The 20,907-nt window shown below is 41.9% G+C and overlaps 2 protein-coding genes across 2 annotated transcripts in view; both read right to left on the reverse strand.

The window, feature by feature from the left end:
* LOC145768272 (uncharacterized) overlaps window positions 1-20,907 on the reverse strand; it is a 111,210-nt gene that overhangs the window by 8,773 nt on the left and 81,530 nt on the right. The window contains exons 5-6 of the mRNA XM_082579754.1: window positions 8,074-8,136; window positions 1,185-1,280 (exon numbers count right to left, since the gene is read on the reverse strand). Coding sequence (XP_082435880.1) covers window positions 1,185-1,280; window positions 8,074-8,136 — 159 coding nt within the window. The remainder of the gene's footprint in view (window positions 1-1,184; window positions 1,281-8,073; window positions 8,137-20,907) is intronic.
* LOC145777334 (uncharacterized) lies at window positions 16,294-20,319 on the reverse strand. Its single transcript, XM_082588696.1, has 2 exons — window positions 19,824-20,319; window positions 16,294-17,530 (listed from the first exon to the last, which is right to left on the reverse strand). The coding sequence occupies exons 1-2, from the start codon at window positions 20,317-20,319 to the stop codon at window positions 17,352-17,354; spliced, it is 675 nt and encodes a 224-aa protein (XP_082444822.1). The 3' UTR covers window positions 16,294-17,351.

Consider the following 20,907-nt stretch of genomic DNA (forward strand, 5'->3'; position numbering starts at 1 on the left):
CAATCTGCTTGAAATGGAGGTGGCGATTGAACCGCTGGAAAATGGAGAAGGTGATATATAGGCTACTGTATACCGGTGTCTTTCCCTTGCATTTTCAGATTTAGTTTATTCAAAGAACTGAACATATCACCCAAATAAGCAAGGAATCTAATCCATCTGTCATCATTCAGCAATGAAACAAATTCCAATTTTATTTAAAGGTCAAAAAATAATTTAAGCTCGTCTCTGAGCTCAAACACTCGCTTGGTTACGTTTCTTCTTGAAAGCCATCGAGTAGTTGTATGAAAAGAAGTACGCCTACGTGATGGTTTGCATTTATGTCAGTGCACAGCAGCACATAATCGGGAGTTAATCTAATAATAATTTTCTCTTTAAGGCTCGTCTAGGCCAACTTACTAGGTTTAAAAAGGTTTACAATCCTAAAACAAAATCCCCCCCCTAAAAACTGCAAAATTCCCCCTAGTGGGAATTCCCTCCCGGTTGGGAACCACTGATCTAACAGTACGGCAGTCATTGGTGCGATATAGTGACTTGGTTCAGTAACACTTTAACACCAATATTAATCTTCATTTTTATTGCGTGACACTCTTGATAGCAAAATCCGTTTTTTTATATTGTTTCAACGTTTGCAGACGGTAAATTAATATGAAAACCGTTGTCTGTTCGTTGGTTTCACTTCGTTTGAATAACTGTATTATATCAATGAGAGCAAAATAAAATCTTGTCAGTGGATGTCACGCTGTTAATCGCAGGGTATTGGAACAGCGACTGCATTGTGTGAGTCTCCACATTATTAGTTTTCACTGCAGAGTTAACCACCATCAAACTGAGAGAATGTTTTACAGCGAAAGATTCGAATAGCTATGAACACAGCACATTATTTACTTTACGTTTTAATGAACATATTTTGTGCTTCTAACAATTCTTTGACTTTACTTGGCGTTTAAATCATTTTCCTTGGCAAAAATATTTTAAACTATTTAATAACAAAAACTATTCTAGAATAGATTCGAATCCGCAACCTTTTAAAATGCTCTTTCCCAAGGGTTGGTGTCACTTTTGTTGGTATCAGCGTGGCTTTATGTTTACCAATTGGTATCAACGCGCTACTGCCCACCTCTGTATAGTGTATACACAGCGTTGTCAAGGTCTTAATTTGATGTACAAAGTAGAATATATTTTACCAGGTGAAGATAATCGGGTTTGCTGGGAAGGTGGTTGGAGTAATAAAACATCGGATTCTTCTGAAGGTGACTGGATAGTTGTTGACCTTAAAGAACCTACAAAAGTACAAACATGTTTGCAATATGCACCTTACTTGCAGATGGCAAATTTAAAAAAAAAGATTTTGCAAGTGACCCTGAGCGACAAACATTTGCTTGCTGCAAGTCCGATGCACTTCAGGCAAGATTCAATTTCAGCGCATCATTGCTCAACTTTTTACTTTAATAAGTGAACAATAAAAGGTATGAAGTTTTTAGTTTTGGTAACTCCAATTGTTGTTGGTTAAATTACTTCATATGTAGTAGTAAACCTTGGAATTAAAAATTAAATGATAGTTAAACTTTACACGGTATCAGCAAAATAATACAGCTTACGCCAAAATCTCATGTTTCATACTTGGCTTACTGTTTTACGTGTAAGTTTGGTTAATAACTCTGCTATGTTGACCGCAGACTCCAAATGTTTTGAACTAGACCTTAGATGCCCAGACTCAGGCTCCTAAATACTCCAAAGCTCCGGCTCCTGTACACTTCTGTATTGTAGCCAGCTGTGTTGAATTAAGTGGTTCAGTGAGTAGGCTACTTTTGTGCTAGGGAACGAGATCGTTTTAAGTATCCAGAAACTTATTGATAAGTCCAAAATATTTTTATAGTTGTCCTCAATTTGCACTAATGATGCACTGATGTGTCCTTCCTTATGAAACAAACACTTAACTTTCCAACGGAAAATTTTTTTTAAAGATAAGCCGCAAATAAGTTTGCAAAGCATTGAAGCATTTGATATATTGTCTAGTGGTATATTGACGATGTATCAGTGTAAAAAAAACTGATTTACTGACCAGGGCAAGCCTATTCTGAACTCTTGCACAGGCCTACTATAGCCTACAATCGTTTTGATGAGTTTCAGTTTTGAAAAGCTTTGCTCAGCCCAAGCCGCAACCAAGTTTGCAAAACATTGAAGCATTTGATATATTGTCTAAAAGTTTTTATAGCACCAAAAACCAATAGAACATCTTCAGGTATCGAAAATTTTGCTAAACTTGTAATTATTGCTATTTAGGTTACTGGTCAACTCATTGGCGTCAATGTGCCTACTTGATTGTAAGTTACCTGTTCACGAAATTATGGCCAAGTTATCTGTCTCCGTATTGTGACAGATTGTCGCGCAATCGTGACGTCATCATTGCGATGCACTGTCACGCTTGAGCGACAATCTCTCGTCATTCTTTCTCTAATTTTTCTAACTTGTGTTTTACAAACATGTTTCGTCTTCCTTTTACGATGTGTGAATCTAACGGACGGACGTAATAAGAGTGTGAAGTGACTATTCCACATCACAATTGAACCCGTCTCTTGTTAACAATATACCATCAATCTTCACTCAACAACACATGTGGAACTTGAGTCGAAAGTTAGGAAGAAGACAGGTTGGATAGCAGCTCATACATAGCGGTTATCAAAAAGAAAGAACATCTTCAATTGTGTTAAAACGGGATGTCACTTCAATCGTGAGTCTGTAGTTACTGTACCCATCTTCAATTGTGTGGTTCTGGTCACTTCAATCGTGAAGCTACAAGAATTGTTTTTTGCTGGTGCTGTAAAACGCATATTGCTGGCCAACCGAAGCGGCCAAAGAACAGCAATCGAAAAAGCGAAACCAGATCTCCAGCTAGAGAAGTCACTAATTCTACTGTGGGGCAGTATAAGCACGGTTACTTTATACTGCCTGAAGCGGCTGGGGAACGGTCACCAGACCAACAATCCGTCGACGATCGAACTGTCCGAGGAGAGCAAGAAACTGTGTTATTCCACCGACCACAAGACGAAGCGCGCGACGCCATTTTGAAACTGGATCACGTGGACAAAGAGTGCGACGCTTCTCGTAAGGGCAGTGGACAGTGGTGCGAGGACTATTTCCTGCCTCTGGTCAGTGTGCTACTTATTTGGTTGTGTACGTTATCGAGCTTTTATAGCAAATTTGTGTAGCCTACCGCAATTTAGTAGTAAAAGTTAATTACCGTACATATTCCATTTAATAAGTTACTGAAATAACTATGAGTGCCGCTTCCCTTGAGGACTGTCTGTGGGTTTCGGGCGGGCTGGGGAGTGTACAGGAGCCGGTCCGCCGCTCTTTGGTGGGGCGAGGTGGATCTGTCGCGGAGAGTGGGGCCACCGTAGCGCGGCTTCCGGTGAGTGGACCAGTAGTACAATCACAACTGCCCTCAGAGGTCGGTAGAGAGGAGGTTCACCAGGAAGTGTTAGGGCTACAGAATGACAGGGAAGCCCGTCAACGAAGGCGTCAGCTACTTAATGACATCAGTGCGGCCACGAGACAGCTTGGGGAACTAAGAAGCAGAGACGAAGTGATAGAATGTGAATCACAGCATGTCAAGGCTCTAGATTAGAGGGTTAGAGACTTTTGTGCCATTATGCAGAAAGAGGACTCCGAGCCTCGTGTCGCCCCCGAGTTTGAGATGTTGGTGAGGAGATGTAAGGAACGATGGGAGGAGCTAACAGACTCGCTCCCAGTAAATTCAGCTTCCCTGCCAAACATAACCATTGGGGTCCCTCCCTCATCTGCAGGGAAAAGCAGAAGGTCTGCGCATATTCTAGCTCAGATTGATCTAGAAACTCAATTAGAACAGATTCAAATTGAGAACCGCTTAGATGAGGCGCGAGAGACAAGGAAATTGAAGGAGGCCCGGGAACAGGAAGCCCGAGAAGAGCGTAAGCTGGCCAGAGAGCTTAGGGAGTTACAAGTACGTGCAAGCTTGCAGAAGCAGATGGCCATGTCGGAATGCTATACAGAGAAGACACATAGCTTGAGGAGTTATCGCACGCGGGATTCCAAGACGAGCGCCCAGGTGAAAGATGGTCCCCATCTCAAGGAAAGCAAGAAACCAAAAAAAGCTCCTCACTCAGTGTTGTCTAAATTCTGTGCCCATATGGAGGCTGCTAACAAAGCAGACAAGTTAATGGCCCCTAGCTTAAATTTACCTGTTTATGAGAGACCTATTAGACCTCCGCCAGGATTTACTGATACTACTAGGTATATCCCTAAGGGTAGTGCAGTTCATGATGGGTATTATGACTTACCCCTGCATGAAAGTGACGTGATGGCAAGGAGAGAACAGCAACCGCCCCTAGCCTACGACGGAGCGTGCGAAAAAGCGTCAAGGAAGGACTATCTTGACATGGCCTCGCTCATAAAATATGACGGGTTTTCTATGCCCTTTATTGTTTTTAAAAACGAGATAAATGCTTTGTTAGAAAAATGCCCATATGAGGATATGAGACTGAGCTTGATTAGAGCAGCATGTATTAAAACTGCTGCTCAAGACATAAGCTTGGTGATCAGTAGCACCCCAGGTTACAACGAAGCAATGCGTGCTAATATGGCATTGGAGCGTTTGTCTTTAAGATTTTCTCTTCGCGGCGGTTTTAATTCTGAGGCTTGTGTTGAAAGTATCCGATTTGGACCGCGTGTGTCGGGGGCTGACATTACTGGTTGGCGCAAGTTTCGGGCAGAATTACTAGATTGCCAAATATATGCGGCAGCATACAAGCGGTTGGACTATCTTGAAGGGAAATTTATCTGTGATCTAGCTAAACGTTTGCCCGTTTATGCGCGTCAACGCTTTATTGATTTCTTAGGTGATAAATTTGGTTGTACGACGGACCCTTCCTTTGATAGTTTGTTGCAGTTTGTTATTGCGGAAGAAAATGCGAAATCAACCGACTTTGGCGTTTGGTTAATGAGTGAGGACCATAAGTCGAGCAATAACCATTCTTTTGGTAAGTCGGAGAGTAAAAGGGACGCGGGTGCATTTCAAGTGAAACATACGGCGGCCAAGGTTGACGGCTATGGTAATATAAATTCCGCAACGTCAAAAACGAGTGTCTCGTTGTGTGAGTGTTGGCTTTCGTTTGGTGTGAATGTGGATCATGGTTTGGAGGTATGTCATCGTTTGCAAAGTATGACTGTGGCAAAGCGTGAAGAGTTTTTCTACAAACATTGGCTCTGTTATAATTGTGGAGGAAAGCATCGGGCTAGAGATTGTCGCTGTGCCATGAACTGTGATCAGTGTCAGGATGCTAACTATAAAACGCCGAAGCATTTCGCTATGTTGCATGAATGGGTCGTTAATGATAGGCCAGCAAACAAACCAGTTCCAAAGAAGGTACGCGAGTCCGCTGTGGACAAAGTTGACAAGTCTGCGGTTAATAAAACTGGAGTTCAAGGTAGAGAAAAATCAGTCTCTTTGAGAAATGTGAAAGTGACACCTTGTAAAGTTTTAAACCGAACAGTTGCTGTGAAGGTCATAAACCCGGCAACTGGCTTAGAAAAGTTGGTGTACTGTCAGCTTGATTATGGATCCCAGATAACGCTGGTATCAAAATCTTTGTGTGCAGAGTTGGGGTTACAGCCCTATGAAAACATTTCCTTTACCATGAAAACCTTGAACGGTGACGCGAAAGTTGATACTGGTTTGGTCAAATTTGTGGTAAAATCGTTGTCGACTGGTGAGAGCTTTAACATAGATAATGTTGTTTGTTCGACGCCATGGAGCGATGACATTGAAACCTTGCCCCATAAGCAAGAATTGAGTGGTTACAGACATTTTGATGACATTAGTGTGTTTGAATTAGAAAATCGTCAGACTGTGGACATTTTGATAGGCGATGATTGTCCATTCTTGTTAACTGTGCTTGAAGAGCGAGTTGGTAAAACGTTGTATGAGCCGCACGCTATAAACACACCGTTGGGATGGCTAGCCGGAGGGGGGCGGTCACCTCTCTGTTCGGACAGTCGTGTCACAGTCAGGAAAGTGCAGGTTCGCAATGATCTTGAGAACGTGAACTGGTTAAAACGTGAAAATTTGACGCGCGACTGCATTGCGGATGAATTAAGGCAGGAGTTAAAAGAGGCCACGCTGGCAGACTCGCGGCGTAGCATGTCACTCGCTGATAAGTTTTGGGGTCACTGGACAGATTTCTGCCTACCTAAGTTGCGGGGTCGAAGAAAATGGAGAGACATCTGTCGCAATTTAGACCCCGGAGACTTGGTCCTGTTATGGGATATGAATGATCGGCCTTAACGAGGGGACTACCGAGTCGGCAGAGTGGTTGAAATTTTACCGCAGCATCGAAAAGGTAAAGAATGTGTGAGAAGGGTGAGGGTGGCTGTGGTAGCATGGGACACTAACACAAAGAAGTCGCACGTTGAAACCGTGCTTCGTGATATTTCTTGCGTTGCTCCGGTAGAGGGCGCGCGGGCACGCACTGCTGTGCTCGCTCCAGTTGGTTCGGGCCCCCCGGATGGACGTTAAGGGACGTCACTCATAGAAAATGTGTTCACTTTTTTTATTAATGTTTAATTGTTTATGACTTGTGTGATGTATGATGCTTATGTTGGCTGTTTACAAATTAAATAGATACAGTCTGGCTGGAACCGTATGTATTTATTAAATACATATTGTCACTTTGAGTTACGCCAATATCGCTTACAGCAAATTTTCTTGTGATACCTGTGACTAAGTTGAGAATCTTATTCATTCTTTCACATTTAATGTAGTATCTTCATATGACAACTTTGTTTTGTATAACTTTAGGTGTATGGTGTGTTAGTACTGTAATGTCGTGTGAGCATGGTCCGTTTTAAATACCTTCAGACAGCAGTATGGGACTACAGGTTCATCTACATGACTATGTATGTTATTTATACGACAATATTATGCGGTATTGCGATTATGTTTAGTGTGTGTTAGGTATGGCCAATGATGAGTAATTTCGTTTAGGTAAAAATAATCTTCTGGAAGATGGATATTGTAATATTCATCTTGGAGGCTGCTATGTTCACGAAATTATGGCCAAGTTATCTGTCTCCGTATTGTGACAGATTGTCGCGCAATCGTGACGTCATCATTGCGATGCACTGTCACGCTTGAGCGACAATCTCTCGTCATTCTTTCTCTAATTTTTCTAACTTTTGTTTTACAAACATGTTTCGTCTTCCTTTTACGATGTGTGAATCTAACGGACGGACGTAATAAGAGTGTAAAGTGACTATTCCACATCACAATTGAACCCGTCTCTTGTTAACAATATACCATCAATCTTCACTCAACAACACATGTGGAACTTGAGTCGAAAGTTAGGAAGAAGACAGGTTGGATAGCAGCTCATACATAGCGGTTATCAAAAAGAAAGAACATTACCAACGATTTGCAACAATCTCAAAGCTCTTGCAAATGCGAGACCGAATTTCCAGAGGAGCCACCAAACCTGCGGTTTCAAAGCATCAGAGCGACTTTTTCATTTATTATCTCGTAAAATATAGGCCTGCAATTGGTGCGACAATATTCAAAATACAAAAATATCTTTGTTCAAAAATAAACAACCTTAAAAAAGTTACAAAGTTGCAAGAAAAAAACGTTTGGATTCTCTTTAAGTTGTACATGGCCCGAGGGGCTCGCGTTGAGCAAATTGATTTAACTGGAAATGAAGAATCAAATGAAATGAATTGACAATGCTCTAATTCAGGGGTCACCAACTGACGGTCCGCGGTCCGCATGCGGCATGCGCAATTAAATAGGAACATTAATTGGGCAAAGCAACATCATGGTTTATCTGTAGATAAAGTAAAAATGCTAGCTTACGAATTTAGTGAGCAAAACCAAGTCACCGTTCCCAAAAACTCTGACAGCAAGAAGGCAGGAAGAGAGTGGTTGTGGTCATTCATGAAACGTCATAATTTGGCGACATGGCCCGAGCGGCTCGCGTTGAGCAAACTGATCCAACTAGAAATGCAGAACAATTGAAATGAAAAGTCAGTGTAGTCCGATCTTACTTGGTTGGGGATGGGAGACTGGTTGCAATCGTTGTGAAGGTTTGGCTGTTCTTCCAGATGATTCTGTAAAAGCATAAATAGCGACAAAAGTTAATTACAGTCTTTTTGTTTGTTTGTTTGTTTGTTTACCTTTATCCTGCATTGCGGGAAAGCGGACTTGAGCGCTATTCATCGGTGTACGCCTTCCGACATACACCTGACCCACGCTACAGCCGGCTGCAATGTCTGTTTCCGGTTGTCTACTTGGTTACATGAGTAGGTGCTCACTGCCTACCTACAATCCCTCCTCGGTCTGCCTGAATCATACTTGCAATTGTTTCTTGTTGTTTTTTGATTTATTGAGAGCGAGTTGGGATAAAAACCTGATTTTGTATAAACTTACAATGGCTTTAACACGACAACTTAAATCCGTGGTACACATTCATTTCTCTAGCTTGCTTTTTTCGATAATGAAATGAAACTCAACACACAATGGCAAATACTCTCCAGAAACCACGGCTCCCGGCACGTGGCAATGCGACAATCAGAAATTAAACGTCTTGGTCAGAAGGCGGGCCACGTAACGTATAACAGTGAAAGAACGCAAATTCAACGTTGCTTAATTCAACCAACCAAGTTACAAAATTCATCACAATTTCAATTCTAATCAAGAGGGCAATCGACCCGCCGGAACATTGCGGCCCCTAATTATGGCACATAATTAAATAAAGGTTGAAGTAGAAGGGTCGATTCCCGACATGCAATACACAGAAAGTATGTACATTAAAACTACACAAAAACGGTGATTATCTTTTGATAGCAGTGCAAGGCACTTGGACACCCTGGCCACAATGGCCTGGCGAATACTTACACGATTAACGATTAATATCTACGTTAGCTTCATGAGACACGCATAGTAGCAAACAACTCAGACGCACTACACAGTACCTAACTAGCTACTTATAATGACGCAAATTACTGAGATCGCTTGCGAATACTTACACGGTTAGCATTTACATCATTTGCATGAAACACACAATAGCAAACAAATCAAATGCATTACACAGTAGGCCTAACTAACTAGCTACTTATAACGAGGCCGATGACTGAGATTGCTGTAGAGCATACGTTACTAAGACATGTTGTTGAGTTACGCATATTGGAGCCCTGCGGATGACACATAGAAATACGCAGGTTAATAACAGATTTGCGCGGTACATATCTACAATACACTACAATTTAAATGAAAGGCAAGGGTGGTACAGATGCCTCGACGACACCCGCTAACAACAGACCAGGGCGGGGCCGGGCCCTGAACGTAGTCAAGCATTCCCCACAGGAGCAACGCACGATATATCCCTTAGGACCAGGTCCACTTGACCTCACCCGATGCCTCATCCACCACTGAGACTGCCACCCTGACAATCGGTTTACCTTTTCTAATTTGGGGGATGATCTCATGGACTCTCCCCAGACGGTATCTCCCTCTCTTAGTTATATCTTCTGGAGAACCAACCACCACTAATTGGCCAGGCTGTAGGTTTTCCACCAAACTGACCCACGTTTTTCTACCCTGCAGGGAAGGTAAATAGAAAGAGATCCATTTCTCCCAGAAACTGTGAGATAGAGCTAGGTTATACCTATAGTCTCTCCGTAACTCATCTCGGTCATGAGGATTTCCTACTGATGAAAATGGGCTCAAGAATGGGTTAAGGAGGGCGGCTGGAGTGATAACAGTAGAATCCTTAGGGTCATCACAGACAGGGACTAAAGGTCTTTCGTTGACTATTCTTGTGGCACTACCAGTAAATGTAAGAAGTTCAACAAAGTTGGGTTTCCGTGATGAGTTCCCAATAACGTGGGAAAAGGCAATTTTGAATTGCTTGACCATTGCTTCCCAGGCCCCTCCCTGGGCCGGGGCATACGGAGGAATGAACTCCCAGTTAACTCCCTTTTTTCGCAAAGAAGTTTGAATTTCAGAAGACTCCAAAATTTCTGGTAGTCTTTTAGCTGCCGCTTGAAATGTGGTCCCGTTATCTGAGTACATGTTACGTATAGATCCACGCAAGTCTACAAATCTGGTAAATGCTAAAACAAATTCACTGTAAGATAGTGACGTCACAAGTTCCACATGGATTGCTCTACTCGCAAGACAGGTAAATAACAATCCCCATGCTTTCTTTTGGCTTCTTCCTTCCACAAACGTCATTGGACCAAAATAATCTACGCCACTGTTGAAGAAGGGTTTGTTATAGGCCGTGGTTCGTGGTAATGGTAGATCCGACATAAGCTGCCTGATAGGCTTTGCTTTCTCTAAGGCACATGGAGCGCAGTCATGCAAATAATGTTTCACCGAGGAATTACCATTTGCAATCCAAAAACGTTGACGAGTAGATAACAGTGTCTGTTGCACACCACAGTGATAGCTATCACAATGAGCGTCAAGGACAACTAGCCGTGTCAATGCGTGCCTCGAAGGCAAAATAAGAGGATGCTTCGCATCGACAGTTATTTCGGGAGACTTACTCAATCGACCTTCAATACGAAGTCTCCCCCGTGTGTCCACACAAGGACGATACTTTTTTAGAGAGCGCAACTCCTTCAGGCACTGTTTATCAGCGCCAGCTTCGCTCGAAGCAAGACGTTTTGTTACCACATCGATCGACTCCGGCAGGCCGTCACAACTTAACAAATCTCTATACACTACTTTTTGTACGTAAGAAACAACCCTATTTAAAGCGTCCTCAAGATAGGATGCATTTAACTTTGGTTTTACATACCCATGTTTCTTGCATTTGGATACAATGAACTCCGTGAAAGCTACAAGATAGGCGGCTCTTTTTTTCAACACGTACAAAGTAGGTGCGGTTTCGATCATCTTGCTAATGGAGCCAGCAGTTGCATTTTCACTTACCGTTATCGCCGGCGACAGTTCCATTTTACGAATAGCAGCATCTGCTCCATTCACCGTTGGGACCTCGCCCTCCTGCATGAGAAAAGATGGACCGCTCAACCACATCTCTCTGGAACCTGTTTTGGTGATGGCATTCGGTCTGGTTCCAACGTCTGCCGAGTTGAGATGTGTCGGACAAAAATGCCATTCTCTCACCTCTGACAAGAGTAAAATACGATTTAACCTACGAGTAACAAACTTGCATAATCGTAAATCAGGATTTCTGATCCACTGAAGGACAGTATTCGAGTCACACCAGAAATGTTGTCTAAGATCAGGCAGGTGTAGTGCATTAGCTGCCTGGTTTAACAGTTCCGTAGTATTAAGCGCGGCTACAAGCTCCTTTCTGGCAATCGGCCATGCACTTTGATGCTTGAGGACAACCCTACTTTTGCCAAAAACGAAGGATACGCAAGGGACTCCGTTACACAGCCTACGTATATACACAACGGAAGCAAAGGAGTGATTGGAGGCATCACTGAATCCATGTAACTAATATACGATATCATCGTCTGCACAACACGGCTCTGTGTTTACAAAATACCATCTAGGTATGGAAAATTCTTTTAGTAAATCTAATGAATGAATCCACGACTTCCACTCTTTTATGTAGCTTTGTGGCACTTCGGTGTCCCAATCGAGGCCTTCAAAAGCCAAACGCTGCAGAATTAACTTAGCTTTAAGGAAGAATGGAGCGCCGAACCCTAGTGGATCGAAATTTTGGCCAAGTTGGCTTAACATTGAGCGACGTGTGTACTTCTCTAAAGGTTGGAGAGAGCACTTAATGAAGAATGAATCTGACTCGGTTTGCCACACACAACCTAGAGTTTTTGCTACTGGTAAGTCTGTGTCGTCTTTTTCGAGGTCGACATCGCGAAAGGAGGAAGCCAGCATCTCTTTTTTAAAGTCCGACAAAACATCCAACGCCCCTTTGTTGGCACTCCATTTCACCAAACTAAAGCCTCGGCTATCGAACAAGTCAATGGCTTGTTTAGCAATCTCACTGACCTCATCAAGGCTATTTCCAGAGAATATCAGATCGTCCATATACATATTTTTTCGAATGGCACGCAGGGTCAGGTCACTGGCTCCAGTGGGGTTTTGTTCAATCATCTTTTGAATGGCTAAGCAGGCGACGTATGGACTGCTTTTAATTCCCCAAGGGTGTACACAAAATCTAAACGGAATTACTTTGCCCTTTTCGATATCATTATTCTCAAACCAGAGCAAACGGAACAAGTCGCGTTGTTCCATTGGTAATTGAATCTGGAAGAAGCACTTGGTTAGGTCTGCCATTAGGCCAAACTTTCCCAATCTAAAGCGAGCCAGAACTTGTGTTAAAGGGTTTAATATGTCTGGGCCCGACAAAATCACATCATTAACACACCTACCCTTAAACTCAGATTTGCCGTCATATACCACTCGCTTTTTTGCTTGGGATGTCACAAAATATGGTAAGTACCACACACATGCTGATGAGTCATCGTCTTTTACCGGCTCAATGTACTCACTGGACTGCGTTTCAGTCATCGTTTCTACTAAGAATATTCGAACATCAGATTGCTTTAAAGCCTTTCGTCGTAAGCTCAGAACACGGTCAAAAGCCAAAGAGTGGTTATCCGGTAATTCAAAGTCGGTTTTTAAAGGTACGGGCATTTCAAATCTCCCATCTTCAACTTTCATTTGCGTCTCAACAAATTTTTGTGCTATGACATCATTGCGGGACAGTTCTATCGTTTCATCTGTTAGGGTTAAATCCTTTATTACATGTTTTAAACGACTGATTTCAATCTCCTGCGCATCAAAACTGTCAAGACTAAGTGACTCCTCAGCGACGTTACCATTAATGGCAACACGACGTACTTTAGAATCACCAAAGATCATAGAACCTCGACCTCCACTAGCCAGCCAGCCCAGTGGGGTTAAAATAGCATGGGGCTCTTCCCGAGTCATGCCAACACGTTCTTCTAATACTCGCATCAAGTAAGCATGGTCATTCCCGATTAGAATATCGACAGACATTTTGTTAGGTAACGAAATCAATTCAACATTATCGAAATGTGAAAACCTATTTAAGTCTTGATGCTGCGGCAATGTTTCGACATGGTCACTCCAAGGTGCATTTACCACTGCTTCCACATCACCATACAGTTCGTCAGTAACTAAGGATTGGATATTAAATTTAACCAGATCAGAGTGTATTTCTTGTTTGCCTGCTAGAGTGTCCATGCGGAAGGATACATTATCCGTGGCTTTTAGATACAATTCTTTAGCCAATCGGCTTGAAACAAATGTGAGCTGAGAGCCTGGGTCGTGTTGACAGTAAACCAGAGTGGTCTCTCCATTAGATGGGTTTATGACCCGCGCAGCCGTGACACGATTAAACACTGCCCTCTTATGAGCGATGCTTACGCTACGATTAGTGACGGCAGGTGCCGTTCTAAGATCATTGCCATTGCCCGATGTTCCTTGAGGATTCACATAGGCGTCGTGCAGTAGATAATAGTGCTTAAATCGGAAATGTTCGCCGCAGCGCCTACAATTACATGATTGGGTGCAGTTTTTTGCTTCGTGTCCTAGACGTAGGCAGTTTAGACAACGACCAGTCGTGGCGATGACATCTCGGCGTCGCGACGGCGTCAAGTTTAGGAACTCAGGACAATTGGGTAGTCTGTGACGCTCTTGCTTATTCCTACTCTCACAATAGATACAAAGTATGTCCTTCCTCGTACCCTCAAAAGAGCGGCTACCAAACGTTTCTTCTCGGCTCCCAGAACTAAAGCCAGACCCGCGACTGCTACCTTGGGTGACATTTCTGACAGGCTGTGCTGAGGTTTGACGAATACGCATAATGTGATTATCACTTGCCGACCGTTTTGTATCTTTTCTAGCAACGACTTCCTCCATTAAGCGTATGGCGAAGTCCGTAGAGCGACACGTCTCTTCGCAATTTACGAAATCCATTAGGCTTTGGAAGCTTGGTTCCTCGGTGCTACCATATTGCTCTTTCAGATAGTACAAAAAGTCTTTCTTCGCATATCCAGGTAATCGACCTGCTAAGTCTAGTACAAAACGTCCTTCTAGCTGATGACGCTGGTTATACGCTCTAGCGAAGAGGGTACACTGAGCCAGCTCGTCTTTGAATTCCTTTATTGAGGATGATGACATCCCAGATAATTTATTGCCATGCCGTATCCGCCGAATCTCCGGCTCCGCGAGAAATCCGCCTCTAACACCAAAGCGCTGGGACAAGCGATCCAGCGACATATCGATCCTTTCCTTTTCGCTCCAACCAGAAGTATCCGATGCTAAGTTTGAGATGGTTTGCGCGGCGCTACGTACGCAGGCTGCCTGTAGCAAAGTCAGCCGATTTCCCTCAAATGGGCAACTCTCCATTAGTGATTCAATACGGTTTTTAAAAAATATAAATGGCATGTTGTTGCCGTCATAGTTGATCAATGCGGCCCTGTCATAGAAAGTGCGACAATTATGATATTTATAGAACCAGTTTTGTTGATCCTCAGCACCTCTGTTTGCATTAAGCCCTGGCGGGGATGTCATAACATGTCTAGTTTCACGGCCATCATCTTTAACTAGTGGTGAATTACATCTCTCACCTTTAAGATCTTTCCTTACAGTTAAGGGGCATGTTTGTGACGGTTTCACAACCTTCTCTCTATAAAAATCACGTTGATAATTATAATGAGGTTCTCTTTCAGCGGCCCCATGGGTCCCCCCGGGCGGTTTTGCCAAAAAATTATCTTTAGTCCACGTTCTATACTTGTTTGTGAGGGCGTTTCCTGGAAAGAGCTTTCTTAGGGGAGTTTCTCTATGTGGCGGTTCCATTAAATTCTCCTGTTTAGCCTGGCTCTGTTTAGGTTGGGCATCTATGCTAGCGGCCCCATGAATGTCATGGGATCTCCCAGACGGATTGATAATGTCAGCGTCCCACCTCTGGACCTTTTCTATCGCTGTAGGGATGTAGTCGGTGACTCCGAGACTACTGGCCGTAGGCCGTCGTTGCCCGCGCTCCGACCCTTGGTCCGATCCACATTGTGAAAACAAGTCAAGCTTACTTTGCCTTGCTCTCAGTTCGGCTGCCTTGATCTGCATTTCAATTTCGGCTCTGGCTTCGGCTTCCTCTGCTTCGGCTTTGGCTCTGGCTTCCTCTGCTTTGGCTTTGGCTTCCTCTGCTTTGGCTTTGGCTCTGGCTTCCTCTGCTTTGGCTTTGTTCACCCACATCTGTTTTTCCCACCGCAACTTCTCCATTTCGAGCCGGATTTCAATCTCTTCTTCTTTTGAACGGCGCGAGCGACTACTCGAGGCACTGGTGGTTGATTTTCCTTTTATTGTACCTAATTTTGTATCTACCTTGGAGATTTGCTTCTGTTTTATAGTACGTCTCAATTCCTCAATCTCTAACCTGACCTGTTCTGTAGCTTCAGATATCATAGTGCTATCCTTTAGTTTATTCGCAAGTTCTAACAGTTCTCCAAAGTTGCCCTCTAACTCCGCCATATCAACCAAGGCCCGCTCTAGCAACGCTTCATCATGTACCATGGGGAGACCTCTCCTTAATTCTCCAACCCCCTGCAGCACCTCTCTTTTTTTGTGTCTGACGTCCCTGAGCACAGCTTCTGCACTGGAATCAGCATGGGTAAGGCTGCCATGAACCCCCTGAGGATACACCTGCCCAACGCCCGGGTGTTCCGCCGCACCACCCCCAGACGCAGCGCCCCCTGTCCCACTGCCAACGGGAAGCGTACGAGACACCGGATGGCCACCGTCACCTTCCATTTATCAATTTAAGAAATTACACTACTGTATACTACAGCCTACACACAGTAATATCGACACACGTAACGTAATGGACAGCGTAACCAACATTAATTAGTAACTTACCGCTCTCTGAGTTACGGTGGAGCAAGCCTTTTGACAAACAATACAGTATTTTACACAAGTTATTATACACAATTAGGCTCCGTTACAATAGAGTTCCAGTTTACAACACAATTAAAGTACGGTTATATTAAAGTCCTTTCGTTGCAGGGATGTGCTGACCACCCCTTCAGAAGTCTTCCTTGGTTGAAATTTAAATTTGTTATTCTTAAGTTAGTCCTTTAGTTCTTGTTCTTTCAATTCTGTCAATTTTGTTAGTTCTTTTAATTCTTTTATTTCGTTATTTAGATACTTTATAGTTCTTTACTTCAGTTGTCCAATTATCAGGTTTTTATTTTTGGTTACATGAGTAGGTGCTCACTGCCTACCTACAATCCCTCCTCGGTCTGCCTGAATCATACTTGCAATTGTTTCTTGTTGTTTTTTGATTTATTGAGAGCGAGTTGGGATAAAAACCTGATTTTGTATAAACTTACAATGGCTTTAACACGACAACTTAAATCCGTGGTACACATTCATTTCTCTAGCTTGCTTTTTTCGATAATGAAATGAAACTCAACACACAATGGCAAATACTCTCCAGAAACCACGGCTCCCGGCACGTGGCAATGCGACAATCAGAAATTAAACGTCTTGGTCAGAAGGCGGGCCACGTAACGTATAACAGTGAAAGAACGCAAATTCAACGTTGCTTAATTCAACCAACCAAGTTACAAAATTCATCACAATTTCAATTCTAATCAAGAGGGCAATCGACCCGCCGGAACACTACTTTACTTATGACTTAAATTTGGTAATACCCATTACTCGAAATCGATCACTGGGTAGAGGCAATTATCGTAAAGTTTCTAGCCTAGAGAAACAACAGCAAGTGCGGGCGGCTGGAGTCGAACATGCAGGCTTTCGACTGTGAGCCCAACGCACTAACCACTCGCCATTGCTGCCGACTTAATTTATTGTGACGTTTATTGCGACAAAACGAGGCATAGGCGTAAAGTTTGATTTAAATTTTACGAAATTTTAATTGAATTGAAGTTGCGGTAATTAATTGAAATTGTGGTAAACCTAAAAGTTGAATATTTGAAATTATTTTTGGCCGATAACCATATAACAGCACAAAGATCTAATAGATTTGAAATATTTTTATCTTCTGATTATTCCGGGAAATAAAATTTCAAAGCCTGTTTTGTTCAAGTTTGTGATTTAAAGCAACATAAACACATTTAAAATCATACAATTAATTTCTTACTTGAAAATATTATTTTTTGAAGTATTTCAATTTTCTTATTAAGTATTGAGGTTTTGACTTTCCAGAAACAGTTAAAGTATATTGAGAAGACGATTGTGGTTGATTTGAAGCATCCTGGGAAGATGATTGTGGTTGATTTGAAGCATCTTGAGAAGATGATTGTGGTTGATTTGAAGCATCCTGGGAAGACGATTGTGGTTAATTTGAAGCATCCTGGGAAGATGATTCAAGTTGATTTGAAGCATCCTGGGAAGATGATTGTGGTTGATTTGAAACATCTTGTGAAGACGATTGTGGTTGATTTGAAGCATCCTGGGAAGATGATTCAAGTTGATTTGAAGCATGGGATTCTTGGAGAATAGAATCTTGCAAGAGATCTGAAAAGCGAGAAATAAAACTGTTTACTACCTCAGTGTGCCGCAGCACAGTAGTGTGGAGCGATACTTAGTGCGCCATAGGACAACTATAATGTGAACATAACTTGGAATGCACACCATTCATTCAAAGGCTGGTTGATGTGCTTTCATCAGTCAGCACAAATTGTAGCCTAACTCAAAAGGTCTATAAAGTGAGTCATATTCTCTGCTTTTAAAATCAAAGTATTGAAAGCTGCTTTGAAATGCATTGCTCAGCCACACAACTCAAGAGCTACAATAAGTTTAAACAAAATAATATTTCCAGAACCTTCCTTATTATTGCATGCACAATTGCACATATGCTATATTAAAACACTTCACCCTTTCAATGTTGGTCTGACATCATCATTGATTGTTACGTCAGTACCACACTTTCATGAAGAGGAAGCAACTGTTTCCATTTGTGGGTTACTGAACAGACAAGTTGGTTGGTTTGAATCTTTATCCTTGGACTGACAAAGCTTCTGATAGCTTGTTCCTAGAAATTTCTCATACTTGTAGAGGTTTGAACCACTGACGCCTGGCCGGTTACCGAGACTGACAGAGCCAGGTTTCCGTTTGTTGAAATCTTGTCTGTGAATTCTTAATCCATCCAGTAGGTGCCGCTAAATTCTGAGCAATCCTCAAATCCGTTGCTCAAGCGCATACTCCGAGAGCCGAACCAGTGTCGCTTGATCGTGAGGTCTATTTGTGAACAAAGTCAAGTGCTTAACCAACTGAGCTAACGTGTCGGACTTGACTTATTAGAGCTAATATAACTTAGGATTTCGCAAACTACGTATAATCAAGGCATGCCACAATGCAGTTGTAAAGGCGGAAGCGAAGAGTAATATTGTTCTGTAGCTAGGCTTCGTGTAATTAAGTTGTCTTTGACTTGGTTCCATTTCTTTTTATCAAGGACAATCACAGCCAACAGGGTTAGAAAAAGTAGAATTAACGCCAAAACGTGAACGTGAAGACGTGGTAGATGTAGATGGGGTAAGTTTATTTAGAAGGTGATCATGGTTTGTCAGTGTCTAGATGTACTTGAGCATTACTTGCTAACTTTAAATGGTCTTAGCAGAATATATTCTTACTTGATAGCGGTTGCAAAGACTGTGTTTTCTGGACAGATGTTTGTGGTGAAGTGAATTCAATTGAATGTTGTTGTTGGTTGAATGCATGACTCGAAGAAGCTGAAAGAAATAAACATAAGAACTTGTCGAGCGCACTGATTGTCACAAAGTGACATGCACTGTGGCAGCCAGACACTCAATGGCACGCCTGACAAGACACATCTGATTGTGGACAGGAAGACTTTCTCCTTCAGTTTTTTATTTAGTTAATTTAATATAATTTTTCATCCATTGGCATAAACCTAGATATGAAAACAACAACGTTTATCACTTAAGATAATAATTGGACAATCCGCTACGGCTGAGCTATCATCATTTGATCATCAATAAAAGACAACATTCAATAATAAAAAATTAATAAATAACAGAAGTTTGCTTCAACGGCTCAGTTTGAGTTCATCAACTTTGCAACTGAAGAACCAACAAGAACGAGCAACGCTGGTTCAAGTATCGACCTGTGCAGATGAGTGACACAATTCCAACACAGCTGGTCATTGAGCGTCACCTAGTGGCAGAAATGATTCGTAGGCAATGTAATTTCTACAAGAAGCAGTTTCAATCTCAGTGTCTAGTGACAGTTATGCAAAACTTCAAGGATTAAACTAAACAAACTATAAAAAAAAATTAAAAGAACATATTTATTAGGTTATATTGATTTATATTGATTGTTATTTGTTACCGCTACCTATCTCGCAACCTTGTCTTGTGATTACACGCTAGTATATATAGGTTACAAAAAAATGTTGGCACCTTTTGTATCTGTTCTACGGTTGTGTATGTACTTAGCTCAGTGCCTATTACAGTTATTTGTTCAGTGACTTATCATTAGCCTGCCATTATTTACGTTATAAAGTAAAAGTGGTTTAGTAGGCTAGATGTTCCTACGTCAAACAATTTGTGAAGACGGATTAATTTAGAAGTAGGCTATTCATCGCTGTTCACTTTTATACAAAACGACATTTTGTTACTAATCCGAATGGTTCAGCATTCCCACAAACCCTGGAGACAGGTCTCGTATTTCCTAGTGGTACGTGTAACAATGGTTACGAACCCCTGCTGTAATGAAAAAGATGTTGTCCAATTTTAGACAATCACGCTTTTAGTTGGATAACAAAACATTGTTTATGTAACATAATTACCTTCATTCATCCATGGATCCAACAGCAGTCCGGATAAAAACTGAACAACGACGGACCAGTGATCGACCAGTAGATTAGTTTGAACAAACGTTGTAAAATTTTCTAAAGACATTTGCTCGACCATGTATAAAGCGGTAAAAAACTCTTGAAAAGTTTGGTGTGAAAAATACAATCGTCGGTTACCCTCGAAAATACCACACCTTCGATTTGAACCAAATAATGTCACAACAAGTGCTTGGACTTGTTCGCTTGTTAGCTGTTCTGCTTGAAGATCTTCAATTGTGATTAATACTGTTTCATTCTTAGTAGCTTGAAATGCTAGTTTCGATAAACTAATAACGATTTGGTCCGAAAGAGAAACGGCGTGACCTGATGATTTGAGGTTTTCCAGCACACGATGAAATATTTTTGTCATTGACGAAATATTTACAGTTTCATCTGATGAACCAAGAGAAGCTTGTAAGTACAATTGTAGCATCAAAGCATTGTGGCACATGGATTCTACAGTAGATGAGGAGTTTCCACAGTTAGCTTGTCAAAAATTTTATTAGATTTTTCTTCATCATTAATTAAAGCAACAGATAATATTTTCATATTTTCAGAAGTTAAGTCTCCAACGAAATACGTTTGCTTCGGGCGACAGATTGCAGGAATTTGGAGCATGGCGTGTGGTCGTGAGGTGAATACAATGTGGCAATTGCGTAAGAAAGTTTTTCGACACAGATTCGACACAAGCTCCTGGCAGGTGAGTGAAGTGTCATAATTCGATCTTTCCACTTTATCCATCAAATTCCAGTTCACCTGGTCGAATCCGTCAAAGATCAAAAAACATTTTTTGGTGTGATTTTTTATCCATTTGAATACAAACGTTTTTTCTTCTTGATTTAAGTCAAAATTTACATCTCCAAGTAAAAATTCCTTCAAAGTTAGTTTTTCATCATCGCAATCATTCATGCTCGAAAGGTATCCTCAGAACAAGAAAGTCTCTAGTTTCGTTTAGACGCCTTGCCAAGCGCTTTGATAACGTTGTCTTTCCCGCCCCAGGGTAACCGACGATTGATATGAAGCTTTGTGACTTAATACG

This window comes from Aplidium turbinatum, chromosome 1 (assembly GCF_918807975.1).
Source record: "Aplidium turbinatum chromosome 1, kaAplTurb1.1, whole genome shotgun sequence".
Classification (NCBI taxonomy): Eukaryota; Metazoa; Chordata; class Ascidiacea; order Aplousobranchia; family Polyclinidae; genus Aplidium; species Aplidium turbinatum.

Coding starts and splice junctions, on each gene's coding strand:
- LOC145777334 (XM_082588696.1), bottom strand. CDS start 20,319: ATGTGCCACAATGCTTTGATGCTACAATTGTACTTACAAGCTTCTCTT. Junction 17,531..19,823: donor GGATCCATGGATGAATGAAG/GTAATTATGTTA, acceptor CTCGCTTTTCAG/ATCTCTTGCAAGATTCTATT.